The 13,351-nt window shown below is 41.2% G+C and overlaps 1 protein-coding gene across 2 annotated transcripts in view; it reads right to left on the reverse strand.

Annotated features, from left to right (window-relative positions):
- The window catches only part of HEATR6 (HEAT repeat containing 6), a 32,160-nt gene that overhangs the window by 15,113 nt on the left and 3,696 nt on the right, over positions 1 to 13,351 (reverse strand). Inside the window, exons 2-9 of one of the 2 annotated variants that reach the window (XM_059378929.1) lie at positions 13,222 to 13,329; positions 10,967 to 11,107; positions 10,362 to 10,477; positions 9,423 to 9,537; positions 7,291 to 7,392; positions 6,253 to 6,390; positions 4,039 to 4,337; positions 2,972 to 3,149 (exon numbers count right to left, since the gene is read on the reverse strand). In XM_059378929.1, coding sequence (XP_059234912.1) covers positions 2,972 to 3,149; positions 4,039 to 4,337; positions 6,253 to 6,390; positions 7,291 to 7,392; positions 9,423 to 9,537; positions 10,362 to 10,477; positions 10,967 to 11,107; positions 13,222 to 13,329 — 1,197 coding nt within the window. Of the gene's footprint in view, positions 1 to 2,971; positions 3,150 to 4,038; positions 4,338 to 6,252; positions 6,391 to 7,290; positions 7,393 to 9,422; positions 9,538 to 10,361; positions 10,478 to 10,966; positions 11,108 to 11,808; positions 11,888 to 13,221; positions 13,330 to 13,351 lie in introns of those variants that run through there. The other variant, XM_059378930.1, reaches the window with a different exon arrangement.

Here is a 13,351-nt window from a genome sequence, read left to right on the forward strand (position 1 = left end):
CAGGATTTTGTGGTACTGAAACTAGGGAAAGGAAAAAGAAAAGAAATAAAAAGAGAGCCAATTTAACCAAAATGGAATATAGGTGATAAATGTAGGACTAATAATGTAATACTGTACCCTCTTTGGCCAGTCCCCCAAAATACCAAACACTGTCAGATAATTTTAAAATGGAGACTCATCATTATAATTCGAATCTAGGGGCACCTGGGTGGTTCAGCTGGTTAAGCGTCTGCTTTGGCTCAGGTCATGATCCCAGGGCCCTGGGATTGAGCCCCATATTGGGCTCGCTGCTCAGCAGGGAGCCTGCTTCTCCTGCTGCCCCCACACCCACTCGTGCTTGCTCTCTCACTCTCTCTCTCCCTCTCAAATAAATAAAATCTTTAAAAAAATAATACTTCTAATCTAAGTATTTGCTCATCACGCAGTGTATCTGAGTTTGGTGTAAAAAAGGTTTTCTTGAAAATCTGCAACTGTATCATCTCTGCGTAACAACGAGTAAATCATTTTTGCATGCCTCTTGTAGCGTGGACTCAAAAAACTGAAAATTTATTGCTTTGAAAATAAATGTGTAGTAGAGCAAAATGAGTCTTTGGAATTAAGCACAATCACTGAATTTAGGAAGATGACAATATATTAGGAAACTGTGTGTGTGAGAGATTGCTCATGAGAAAGAACTCACGCACAAGTCACAAGTCTGCTCATCCAAGAAAGAACTAGATCAGGCGCTGGAAAACTTTTTCTGTGAAGGACAGTAGCACACACTTTACAGTTTAGACTTTGTAGGCCCAAGAGTCTCTGTTGCAACCACCCAGCCACAGCAGCACAGACACTAAAGATTAAATAGGAATGTGTTCCAATGAAGTTTTACTTATAGACAATGAAATCTGAATTTCATTTAATATTTACAATCATGAAATATCATTTAAAATAAAAAAATTAAAAGCATAAAACTATTCTCAGTTCATGCATCATCTAAAAACATACTTTGCCAACCCCTGAGTAGATGGCTGGTCTGAACTGAAAAATGTAGATGTTATGCTAAACATCCATTCCTTTAGATAGTAATTAAAAACCATGATTCCAACAGCTCACAAATAAACTATAATGAAAAGCCAAGTTGTGGAGAGTCATGAACTGATATTCAAAAGTTAAAAAATTTTAGCTCAATTAACTTTGGTACCCTATAAGGGAAAAAGTATCCATGACCATCAACAGATGAAAACAAAAGTAATGTCACTGAAACGTATCACTGAGATATAAACTCTGTATAAAAAATTGATACTATATCAAATTATACTTCTCATAGTTCTGATTTAATTTCCTTTAAACCCCGTTTAACATATCTTTGTTGCTAAAAAAATTCTACTTATGACACTGAGTTGTTCAAGTTCTGCTTCACTGACTCTTACATCAATATTTAATAAACTGACTGATCAGTTCTGACCAGTTCTCCATCAGAAATGACTGATGTACAAGCAAACTGTAAGAGGTGCAGCTCTCCAGAGAACTCCTTTTGTTGTTTTTAGTATCTGTTTACAATGATGGATGAAGACTTTTCAGTCAGATAAGCATCAGTGTGCTCCATTTCACCAGCGGGGGGTTTCACTTCCTTGGACACGCAGTCTTGTTCAAAGGTAATGAAACTGCCCTTTCCCTATCTTGCTACCTACAGATGCAGCAGAAATGTTTGCTACGGTAGCTCAATCAGTCCTTATGTTTTCTTTAAAAAAAAAAAAAAAATTTATTTAAATTCAATTAATTAACATACAGTAGATTGTTTCAGGGGTACAGGTCTGTGGTTCATCAGTCTTATATAATCCCCAGTGCTCATTACAACACATACCCATCTCCAATGTTTTACCCTGTTACTGCATCCCCCCAGGCCTCTTGCCTCCAGCAACCCTCAGTTTGTTTCCTGATTCTCTTGTGTTCTCTTAAGTTTGTTTAAGTTTAAGTGAAAGTTCTCTTAAGTTTGTTTCTCTTATGGTTTGTCTCCTTCTCTGGTTTCATCTTGTTTTATTTTTTCCTCTTCCCCTATGATCCTCTGCCTTGTTTCTTAAACCCCACATATCCTTTTTTTATGTTTGTTTGGTCAAAATCTTTCTGGGAAGGTGATAAAGAAGTCACTGCTGGGAGTGGGTAGCAGGGAGGTTTCGATGCACGTGGCTGTTCCCTTCTTTGGCTTTGTCCCAGGACTGATTATTCTGCACAATTGTTCAAGGTTACTTTTATTTGATTGCATTCCCAAAGTTGGCTGCCTTTAGGGTGGAGGCATTTGAACACAGTGTCAGGGTCTCTAGATCTGGAGATACCCAAGCCAAGGTCATCTGTATCTTGGTTGGCCTTATAAGGAAAACCTACGTCTGTAATAGTTAAAAACTGGCTTTATTCTCTTTCCTAGTTATGCTAACTATTACTTTAGAGTTTGATTTGTTTCTCCATTTCACAGTTCTCCAAAAGAGAAATAAATAAACATCATGGAATTTCAAAATCAGAATAATTCTCAATGTACCAAGAAGAAAGTATACCCCATAGTGTGTTCCTTAGATCAAGTCTGAATAATAATCTAACCCCACTATGGACCAAAATATTCCACTGAGTGTTTAAGCCTTTTTATTTTTCTTATTTTCTCACTTTTTATTTTTCTTACTACAAATACCATGGCAATCAACATTTTCACCAAAGGGAAGGAAGCACGGCAGCTCAGAAGGGACACTGAAGTTCTAACCCTCACTGTGCTCAGGCTTGAAGCAAGCCCTGGGCAGCAGGCAACCTCATTGTGCTCTCTCTCAACCTGTTAGTCACATGAGCCCACTTCCTATCCTCCTGCCTGTCCAGCGGTTCGCAAGTCGGAACTTAGGTTGCTATTAGGGAGAGCTGTATTCAGATGAGATCAGGTATGGCAGAGATAACAATAAAGATGTGTAAAGTTCTTCTTCCTGGTATCACATGAAAATTTAAATGCTCTTACCTTCGGAGAAGGATCTTTTAACGTAAGAGTCATCAGGGACACGGACTGAGGGCTGCCAAGCTCAGGTGTATCAGGAACAAAGGCTGACCAGTAGCCATAAAGAACTTTTTTTTCTATAGATTTTATAGTAGAAAGAAAACAGGCTAATGCTCCTTGGCGAACTTTGGCTTGGTAAGACCTACCCAAGAGAAGGAATACAAAGTCTTTTAGTAGTTTTTAAAAAATATAGACATGAAAGTCTGTTTATTTTAGCCAACTCAAATGATACATTCAACATTCCGAATAAACCCTAAGGTAAAGATGCCAATGTGATATTAAAACAAATATTTTTCCATCAAAACACATTAAAGCAATTTGTTTATATAACAAGTTAAAAAGTTGACAATATAAAACAACTAGACAGAAAATAAAAGGGCAACAGTTTGACATCAGGAAACTAGTGTTAGATATGCAACACTGCAGAGTGTCCCTTCATCCAGCAAACTCACCCAGAGTACGTAAGTACGCACCAGGCATTGGGCTGAGGCCGACAGACATGAAGCCCGTCCGTGCCCCCCACAAGCTCACGAGGGACAGAGACAGACAGTTAAGGAGATAACTGCAACACAGCATGATCAACCTTAAGGCAGGAATAAGCCCACGAAGTAGGGACCTAAGCCAGAATTCGGCGGGGGGGGGGGGGGGGGCCGGACGAAGAAAAATGTCCACAAGGGGGAGGGGGGAGGGGGGCGAAGGGGGGAGGGGAGGAGGGAGAAGGCGGGGGGGGGGGGGGGGGCAGGGGGGTCCGGAACGGTGGGGGGCGGGGGGGGGGGGGGGGGGGGGGGGCAGGCATCAGAAAAGGCTTCTCAGAGGACATGACTGCTGAGCTCGTACTCAAGAGGAGCAGTGGTTAACACGGCAAGGAGACAGAAGGGGGGAAATTCCAGGCAGAGGAACCACATGTATAAAGGCCCACACAAATGAATCTTCAAATTCAATCCTGTCTGTCAGTCAGCTTTTTAAGCAAAGTTATAACCTTACAAGCAATGGAGATTATAAGGCATAACAACATAACAAAATACTACTACCTCATTTTACTCTGCATGCCTCCCTCTGCGTCGGAATAGTCAGACTCACTACTGCTGACCCTTTTCCAGCTGGCAGAACGGATGGGCGGGGAGAACAGGTCTTTTCCTGCAGCGCCATCTCCCTCTACGGGCAAACTCTGGCCTCCCAGGGTCGAGGAAGAGGGAGTGTTCCCCTCACGCAGGTGCTCTCTGCCTGAGGCAGCGACGGGGGCTACCTCTCTTTCACCACTGGATTCTTCTTCTTCCTCTTCTTCTTGCTGGATTTTCTTCGATTTGACTTTTGATTTTTTCTTTTTATTCTGATTGTAGGAGCAAATGAACATGTATATATGATAGCTACTGGTACCTGTCTCATTTAATAATTACTAAATATGTCTTCAAAATGTAGTATGAGGAAAGAAGAAAAGAGAAGAGAAAAAAGTGGCACTTCCCCCTCTGGGTGTCTGGGGCTATGCTAAGGGCTTACACACACCCCACTGGACCACGGGAAACAAGGCAGGAAGTGTGCAACAGAGCCACGCTTGGAGCCCAGCTTTATATTCTACCCCCGTGACTCTGAGCACATCACTTTGCCTTCCATTAGTTTGACCTTCCTCATCTGTAACGCCACCTTTCCTGAACAACTGTGAACGCATTCAACCACAAGAGAATGCGAGTACAGAAAAGGACTTGGGCGACAATTTTCTCCGTTCTCCCAGATAAGACATGTAGCTAGCGCCACTCCAGATGTAGAAAAGAAATGCTAGCCCACCACATACAATGCATGTTTTAGGGCACTGGGGCTTTGTAGGTATGAAGTAAAAGCCAGTTTTCTCCCTTTCTCCTACTTCTTTCCAAATGTCTTTGGAATATGTGCCATCCTTTGCATTCTCAAGGTCCCTGACTTTGAGGAAGGAAGGTCCTCGTCCCTTCTATTTCGGATTATTAATGTGGCTCCAGACTCACACCCTTTTACTTGCTACCGTAGTGATTTTTCTAAGACGTGCATCTGATCACCTCACTCCCCTATATGAGTCTTCATCTCTATATCCTGTAAGATAAAAGCTAACTCCTTAGCGTACTGTATAAGACCCTTAGGATGTGGCCTCTGCTACCTGCATGTCCCAGCCTTCCTCTGCACGCACCTGACATTCTAGACTACTGGTTGACAAATGGGCTACGTGCATGCTCCTTCTCTATGCTTATGCACTTTGTTTCCTCTGAGTAAAACTCTTTCCTTTCTTTTTGTACTTTACTCATTCTTAAGTCTCAGTTTGGCCACCACATTTTTTAAAAAGCTCCCTCTAGAGGCGCCTGGGTGGGTCAGTCATTAGGCATCTGCCTCAGGCTCAGGGCATGATCCCAAGGTCCTAGGATCAAGCCCCGCATCGGACTCCCTACTCTGCGGAAAGCCTGCCTCTCCCTCTCTCACTCCCCCTGCTTGTGCTCCCTCTCTTGCTGTGTCTCTCGGTCGAATAAATAAATAAAATCTTAAAAAAATAATAAAAAAATAAAAAGCCCCCTCTTACCCCTCTATTTGGATTGGGTACTCTGATGCGATCCCAGAGTACCCTGTGAATATGCTGATGAAAGAAATCACAATACCGCATTGTAGTTGCTTGTTTATCCACTTTCCCCTTCTCTTCCATACTGTAAAAAGTAGAGTCTATATCCTTAATGCTTAACATAATGTCTGGGATGTAGCAGATGTTCAGTTAATGTTGTGTAAATCAATGAGTGAAAGAATTTCTCATTATAAGCATTTGGTAATTAACACCTGATACGTTTCTAGATGAAGTACTCTGGCTCACGTATCTGTATGTTCTCAGTTTCTCAACACAAAGGAGTATAAGGGATATGGCAGCTATATGAACAGGCTGGGAAACTTGGTAGTCACAAGAGAGACCTACGATATTTACCAATCAGCCTTTTATAGAGAAAGTTGGTTGGCTTGTGGTCTCGAGCATTTGGGGAATGAGGATGTGTGGCTTCAGGTATAAAGTAAACATCCATTGTTACATCTATTACGCTGTCTAGAACTCTTAGAAATATAAGAGACTTGAACTGGTGTTTTCAGCAGTCTGATGAATTTAAATTTACTATGCTAAAAACCCTAAACTGAAATCAAATTCAAGGTGAGCCTTTGGCACAAGTAGTGATGCAAATCATATAAAACACATATAACAAGCAATTAAAGGCAATCCACAACTTAAGCCTAAGCAGACAAAGGCATACCAGAGTTGGTCGGGAAGTGCTGGATTCAGGTTGCTGTGGTTTGACAGGTGGTCGCCCGTCATACTGAGGAAGTAGAGTCGGGTATAACACCGTGGGCAGCTCTATGTTTAGTCCCGGGAGTCCATGAAACATAGATTTCTAATAATGATGATTAAGGAGACACACACACACACAGAAAACTAATCATAAAACAATGATTCACCATGTTCTGGATCACATCAATGAACAGATTAATGTCTAGAAGCTTATTAAGGAAATTAAAATGGACAAAAAATTGATACCTCGGTGGTTTAGGGGTTACAGAAGCATTTAATTTCATCTGGATAGATCTATCCTGGCCAGATTAGGTTAGACTTGATTTTAGTTTATTTAATCATGTTTTTTATTAATTTTTAAAATTTTTCCAATCTGTTTTATCCAATCCTTTGATCCATAAGTTTTTAACCAATCTATTGTTCTTTTTTCACTTACGCATGTCTACACCCAGCTGTTTTTCTATTTGGGTGACAGGACAGGGAAGAATTTGACATTTTTTTATCAAGCTAAGTTACCACACATGGCTTTGAACCGAGGCCACTTCCTGGCTGAACTGAAAGGTGGGTCCCCAGAGAAGCTGATCTGAACTTCCCACTGACCGGCAGGCTCAGAAGCCAAAGAATGCATCCTCCTAATGTGATCCTGACTGGCCTGCTGACTGCATGGGCCCAGAGCCAAAGGGAAGCTCTGGTTCTTCTTTCAAGTAAAAACAGGTTTGAGATGATCTAAAACTAAATTATTTACAGATCATAACCTATTCCTTTCCTAACTTAAGATTCATAAGTAAAGTTGCAGAATTTTGATATATTTACTTAAGGCAAGTTTTATTGTTTTCAGTTCTTAAGTATGCTTGTATATGAACATTTGAATGATCTTTCCTAAAATATAATACCCTAAAGCTAGCCTTAGAGTGATGATGTGAAGTGGTTCTTTTGCCTGGGGTTTAAGGAGGAAAGATACTCACCATAATGAGGACTTGGGTTTAAACAGGCAACACCTCACCTTTAGCACAGCCAGCAGAGCTCCAAGTTCCTCGGTCTGTGTCAGTTTCATCTTGCCTCCATTTAGAAGAGACTGTATACCTTTTAATGCATTTTGTAACAACTAGGGGAAAGAAGGGACAAGTTTAAAGGTAAAGGAAATGTAGTTATCCAGGGATCAACTTTCCAGCACCACTGAGGCTGGAGGAGAAAAAAATCTCTAGATGATGAAAAAAAAAATTCAAAAGGAGAAAAAAAAAAATGAAGATCCAGAGGAGAGAGATCTGATGAACTACTACTAATTATTTTCTAGAAGAAAAGAGTGCTCTCACAGAGGAGTGGTCTTATCCTATATGTTTATAAGCTAGCACGTACAAATGGTGAGCAAGAGAAAAAGAAAAAGAAGAAGAGGTGTGTAGTGGGAAGAAGGTGATAGGGATGGAAAAGTAGCAGTGAAGATGGGAAGCGGGGAAGCTCTCTGATGCACCAACCTCACTAGTTCTTAAAAGCAAAGGCATGTGTGGGGAGCAGGTTTCCAGAGAGCAAGTCTGATCCAGATTAATCTTCTGACCAGCATCCTCATTAAGAAATACCATCCTGAAGAAATACTACCCCCATGGAGAGGATGTGGACAACAGCCTTTTTCTGAAATAGTGGAAACACTCATGAAGCTTCCATTTCCCCCTGTTCTGAGGACTGTGTCATCCTCAGAAGGTCAGAAGCTGACCCTCTGTGGCATGGGAAAGTCACCCAAAGTAAAGCAGGTGTATGCCAAGCACTGTCAATGCTGTGTTTCGTAGACTGCTCATAGGGCCCTACAGGGTAATTGCATCATCTGTCCCATTTCAGACAGAAGGAACAGGGAAGCTCAAGAAGTTCAGTAACTGGGCCAAGGTCTCCCAGTGACAGCAGTCAGAATGCACGAGGTACATCAACAGGTACTGAAGAGCTTCCCTAGAAATATTCACTTTAAAAAGGAGACAAAGGGGGATGCCTGGGTGGCTCAGTCAGTTAAGCTGCTGCCTTCAGCTCAGGTCATGATTCCAGGGTCCTGGGATCAAGTCCCACAACCGGCTCCATGCAGGGAGCCTGCTTCTCTCTCTGCCTCTGCCTGCTTGTGCACGCTCTCTCTCTCTCTCTGATAAATAAATAAAATCTTTAAAAGAGCGTGTGGGTGGCTCAGTGAGTTAAGCCTCTGCCTTCGGCTCAGGTCATGATCTCAGGGTCCTGGGATCGAGTCCCACATCCGGCTCTCTGCACAGCAGGGAGCCTGCTTCCCCCTCTCTGCCTGCCTCTCTGCCTGCTTGTGATCTCTGTCTCTCAAATAAAGAAAAATCTAAAAAACAAAAAAAAGGAGATAAAGCTGAAAAACAGCATATTTAATATGACCCCACTTGAAAATTATAAAGTTATGCTCATTTACACACAGAAATAATATCTGGGGACTCATAGAACAAACTGTTCCAAGTGGTTATATCTGAGCAGGGAACTATGAGGAACTTTCATCATCACAGATCTGTAATTTCTGATATGTGTCACTCAGAATTTAAAACATGTTAATAAATTGTCATATTTCTATCAGCTTTTTAAAAAAAGAAATAATATTGCAGATACTGTTGAAATCCACTCTCTTCCATCTAAAAGATATGTACAAAGGGTGCCTGGGTGGCTCAGTTGGTTGGGCATCCAACTCTTGATTTCTACTCGGATCATCATCTTGGGGTCGTGACATCGAGCCCCAAGTCATGCTCCATGATGGGTATGTGAAGCCTGCTTGGGATTCTCTCTCCCTATATCTCCTGCCCTTGCTTGTACTGTCTCTCTCATTCTCTTTCTCTCACTAAAAATAAATAAATAAAATGACAGTTACTAGTCTGAAATTGTATTGCTTTTATAATCAGGAGAAAAAAAAAAAAAACACTTTTCTTTAAAAAGCTTTAAAATTGCAAAACAAAATAAACAGAAACTCTCTTGTAATTTAAACCGGAAAGATACGATGTCCATCTTTTTAAGTTACAAACATCATGCATGCCTAATATCTCTCAACAAAACTAATTTGACAACCAAATTATACTCTTTAGTAACAGCCTCCGTTCTACTGCTGCTTCTAGACACATCTGTAACATTCACAAGATCAGTGGTAGCCCCACCTACCATGCAAAACGTGATATCATCCATATCAGATGATTTTGGAGACTGTAAAGTGGTCAAGAAAGCCTGGAAGCAGATATTTGGGTAGGGCTCCTCCAAGTACGGCTGTCCCGGCACACTAAAACACATATAAAAAAGCAATGCAAACTCAGTCTCCTTTGAAATGGGACTTGCAAAAGAGTAAGAATTTAAAATAGCAGTAATACAGACCAACAGAGTTGGACTATGCCTTTGGATGAAACTGTATTGAGGAAGAATGTGCACTTTGCGTAAATAACTATGACTAGGAGACAGCACAAGGATGGAATGAATAGGAAGGAGGAAGAGTGGTTTCTATAGGGAAAAGTTACAGAAGTCTGTAGTGGAAGACCAGAGGAAGAATTCCTTATTCTGCTTTTCAGGGTTTAGAGGGAAGTAACGCAGACAGGTCCTGTCAAGCCAGAGGCACACAGCTGAGCCAGCCCAGCACCCACCCTAACAACACTGCAGTATAGAGACCAACAGCAGTTTAAGTCTGTGCTCCTCATTTTTCATTGCAGACATCTACAACTGGGTGGCCGGGATGGGTGCCAATTTCTTAGAAGAAACTGGTTTTGACAGAGGCCTCAACATAGCTTAAATTCTTATGACTATACTCTAAAAGATTTAATATGGTTAAAATTTACATCAACGGAAAACAAAGCCTTGGCATATTGCACACGGACTCCTTTTACCCTATTTTAGGGATAAGGTCCTAGTCTAGTTTTTCCTTTATCTTTTCTATAAACAATATCAAAATTAAAAGTAAACAATATAAGATGATCTTATTAGCAAAGAACATGAGAATCACACAGTAGGTTATTTTTCTAAGTTGGCTCTGGTTTCAGACTGATTGAACCACCCACAAAGGGCCCATGAGAAGCCCTGTCTTACTGCAGCTGGGAGCCGTGAGCATCCACATACCTGAGACACAAGTTTGCCATACAGTGCACGGCAGCTCTCCTGACTTCAGGGTCGGGCTGAGCTGAGTCACTCAATGTCATCAAAATCCCACTCTTGCCCAGCAAGTCTGGGAGGTACTAAAACAAAATAACAGCTAATGTTGGTCAAAGAAAGCTTCTAGGAAAATATTACTCTTTAGACAGATGTCAGTTTTTAAACTAAAAGGCAGTTAAGTTCCACAAGACTAGCTGCTAGGTAAATCTTCCAGATGGGCATGCAAAGGTGTGCCCCAAAACACCAGGGGGGATCACCACTCCCAGCCTAGGTAGTTGCTGAAGCTCTTCCGTCATGGGTACATAGCTGAAGGGTAATAATAATAGTAACAGAGATTAATAATGATGGTAATGACATTCATTGAGTGCCAAGCACTTCACGAGGACTGTCTCACTTCATCCTCAGAGGAACTACTGTACACATGAAGACACGAGGCTCAGAGTCGTTGAGTGAGAGCTGCTCAAGGTCACACGTACCATGAATGATAGGACCAAAACCTCAGAACGGGCCTGTTGCTTCAGAGCCTGTGTTCCTAACCTTTTGAAGGAAAGAGAGAACACAGTTGAAACTACCTTTTGACATTTTGAGCCATTGCAGTAAACCAGAGCTGCCAGGGCTTGAAGGATTTCCACGTGTGTCCAGGAACTACACTGACGAAGAGCAGAAATAGCATAGCCCAGTAGGAAAGTCAGGTTCTGCTCATCCACAATCACCTATCAAGACAGGAAAAAATATGCATGATTTAACTGGTAAAAAGATATCTTTATCCTTTCGGACATGTATGCTCACCTGAATCAAGCTATGAAAGACAGAACACATATGCCCATCTTTCTGGTGTCAAAAAGATCAGCTCTGAAGGCCCTGCAAGTCTGATCATGACAAGGCCTTCTCCTTGCCCCAGGGCCTTGCTCATCACCTCCCCCTTTATTCCCTCCACACAAAGGAGAACCTGGCAAAGTCCTTGTAAATTTTTCTTGACACCGGCAGCTATAAATACATTTATATGTTTAAGACTCAATCCACTAAAATTGCCTTCTACATAGTAAATGCTCAACAAATACACTGCGAATATGTATGTCTGCTAAATAGCTACTATGTCTCACTCTGATGTGGGGAACAGGACAGGAAGACGTATCTTTGTCCTCAAGAAGTTTATCATCTTGTTGGGACAAAGCTGGTTAATCGAAGTATCAATTCATGAATAACTGAAATAACCTGTCATCAAAAACTAGGAAGTCGGCTAAGGGCTGTAGGTACCATATGTGATCAGGAATTTTTCCAACTGCCTGAATTACAAAGGTAATATATCTGACAACAGTAAACATTCAGAAGGTACCGTATCAGTGTGAAAAATTCTAAACTTGAAAATAGACTCATTTCATTTAGGAAGTCACACGTAGCAGACACTGCTTACCTATCAGCATTCATCTCCTGTCTCCTGCTGGCAGAGTACTGATTTTATTTGGTGGCTCATCTCTTGCACATGAGACCTGAGGGTAAATCCCAATTAGCTAAGACAGTGGTCCTCTACTGGGGGCAATCCTATTTCCCAGGGAAATAAGATTTTTTTATGGCAGTGAGGATAGACATTCACAATTGGGGGGATGCTACTAGCTTCTAAGGGAGAAGATAAGAGAGATGCTGCTAAAATCCTATAATGCACAGGACTGCCACCCACAACTAAGAATCATCCAATCCAAAATATCAATAGTGCCAAGATTAAGAAACTTTGACATAAAAGTTGAGCTGCACATTGTAATCATCTAGGGAGCTTAAGCCCTCCAGGTGATTCTAATATGCAGTCAAGGTTGACCCATGGTTTAAGCCACTCATGGTAAACCATTCCCCTGATCAGAGGGGTGTAGAGGGGGTTTCATATGACTTAGGTCTCTCCAGCCAAATATCAGGGGAGGTCTGATGGAGACTGTGGGGGACAAGAAGCCTCGTTCTTAAATCAAAGGAACACAAAACAAATCATTCTTTTGCTTCTGCAGGATGTTATTTATTTATTTCACATGGGAGGCCTGGAACTGAGGCCACCATCTTGACTGTAAGAGATATGGAAAACCCATACAAACAGTGAATGAAAAAAATGCCATACGTTTCTTCTTATTAAGTGCCCCTTGGGAGTTCCTCCCTTGGGGGTTGTGACATGAGATAATTAAAAAAATTTTTAGCTATTCTAGGTTGGTTTTTCTGTTTCTTGCAGCCAAAAGAATCCTAGATTACATAATGCTAATTGTAAATTTTATGCTAACTATATTCATGTACTCATGTGGTATCCTATGGTAGGTAAGAGCCGCAACTTCTGAACTGTTTCTAAAAAGATATGAGATTTATTTAGGAAGTTAAGAAGGTTCTGGAAAGAGGGGAACCATAGTACAGACCTTAATATAAATAACAGAGGTCTTTTCATCTAATGTCCTCTTGCTCCCAAGCTACTTCTTATGTTTTATGATGAACAAAGTAGACTGCAAAAATGGTAGCTTTCGGAAAGGGGGATAAATACTGGTAGGAAAGAATCAGGGTATTGTTTTAACTTTTTCTTAGATATATCTTGGTCAAATACATCTTCCATAAAAAATTCTAAGACCTGGAGGCCTCAGTGCTATTGGTTTCTTGAACCAAACAGAAAGGGACACCTCTCATGGACAAACTTCTGGAACTGGGCAGCATAATTTTTTTGGTCAGAATTATATTTAATATCATTCTTAGTAAGGAAGTGCTTCTTGCAGTTTCTCAAAAGATCAGCCTATCATACCTAACACAAATGTAGCATTTCAAAGGTTTAGTTTATGATGGATTCTAAGGTCATACGCGTGATTACCTGTAATCTGTTAAGTAAATGGTGGATAAGTTGAGACACTTTGCTGACAAGATGATTCTGATTAAGAGGCACCAGTCGGCAAGCTTGGACTAGAAGAGTACAGACATCCTACCAAAAAAAGAAGATAATG

This window comes from Mustela nigripes, chromosome 16 (genome assembly GCF_022355385.1).
Source record: "Mustela nigripes isolate SB6536 chromosome 16, MUSNIG.SB6536, whole genome shotgun sequence".
Classification (NCBI taxonomy): domain Eukaryota; kingdom Metazoa; phylum Chordata; class Mammalia; order Carnivora; family Mustelidae; genus Mustela; species Mustela nigripes.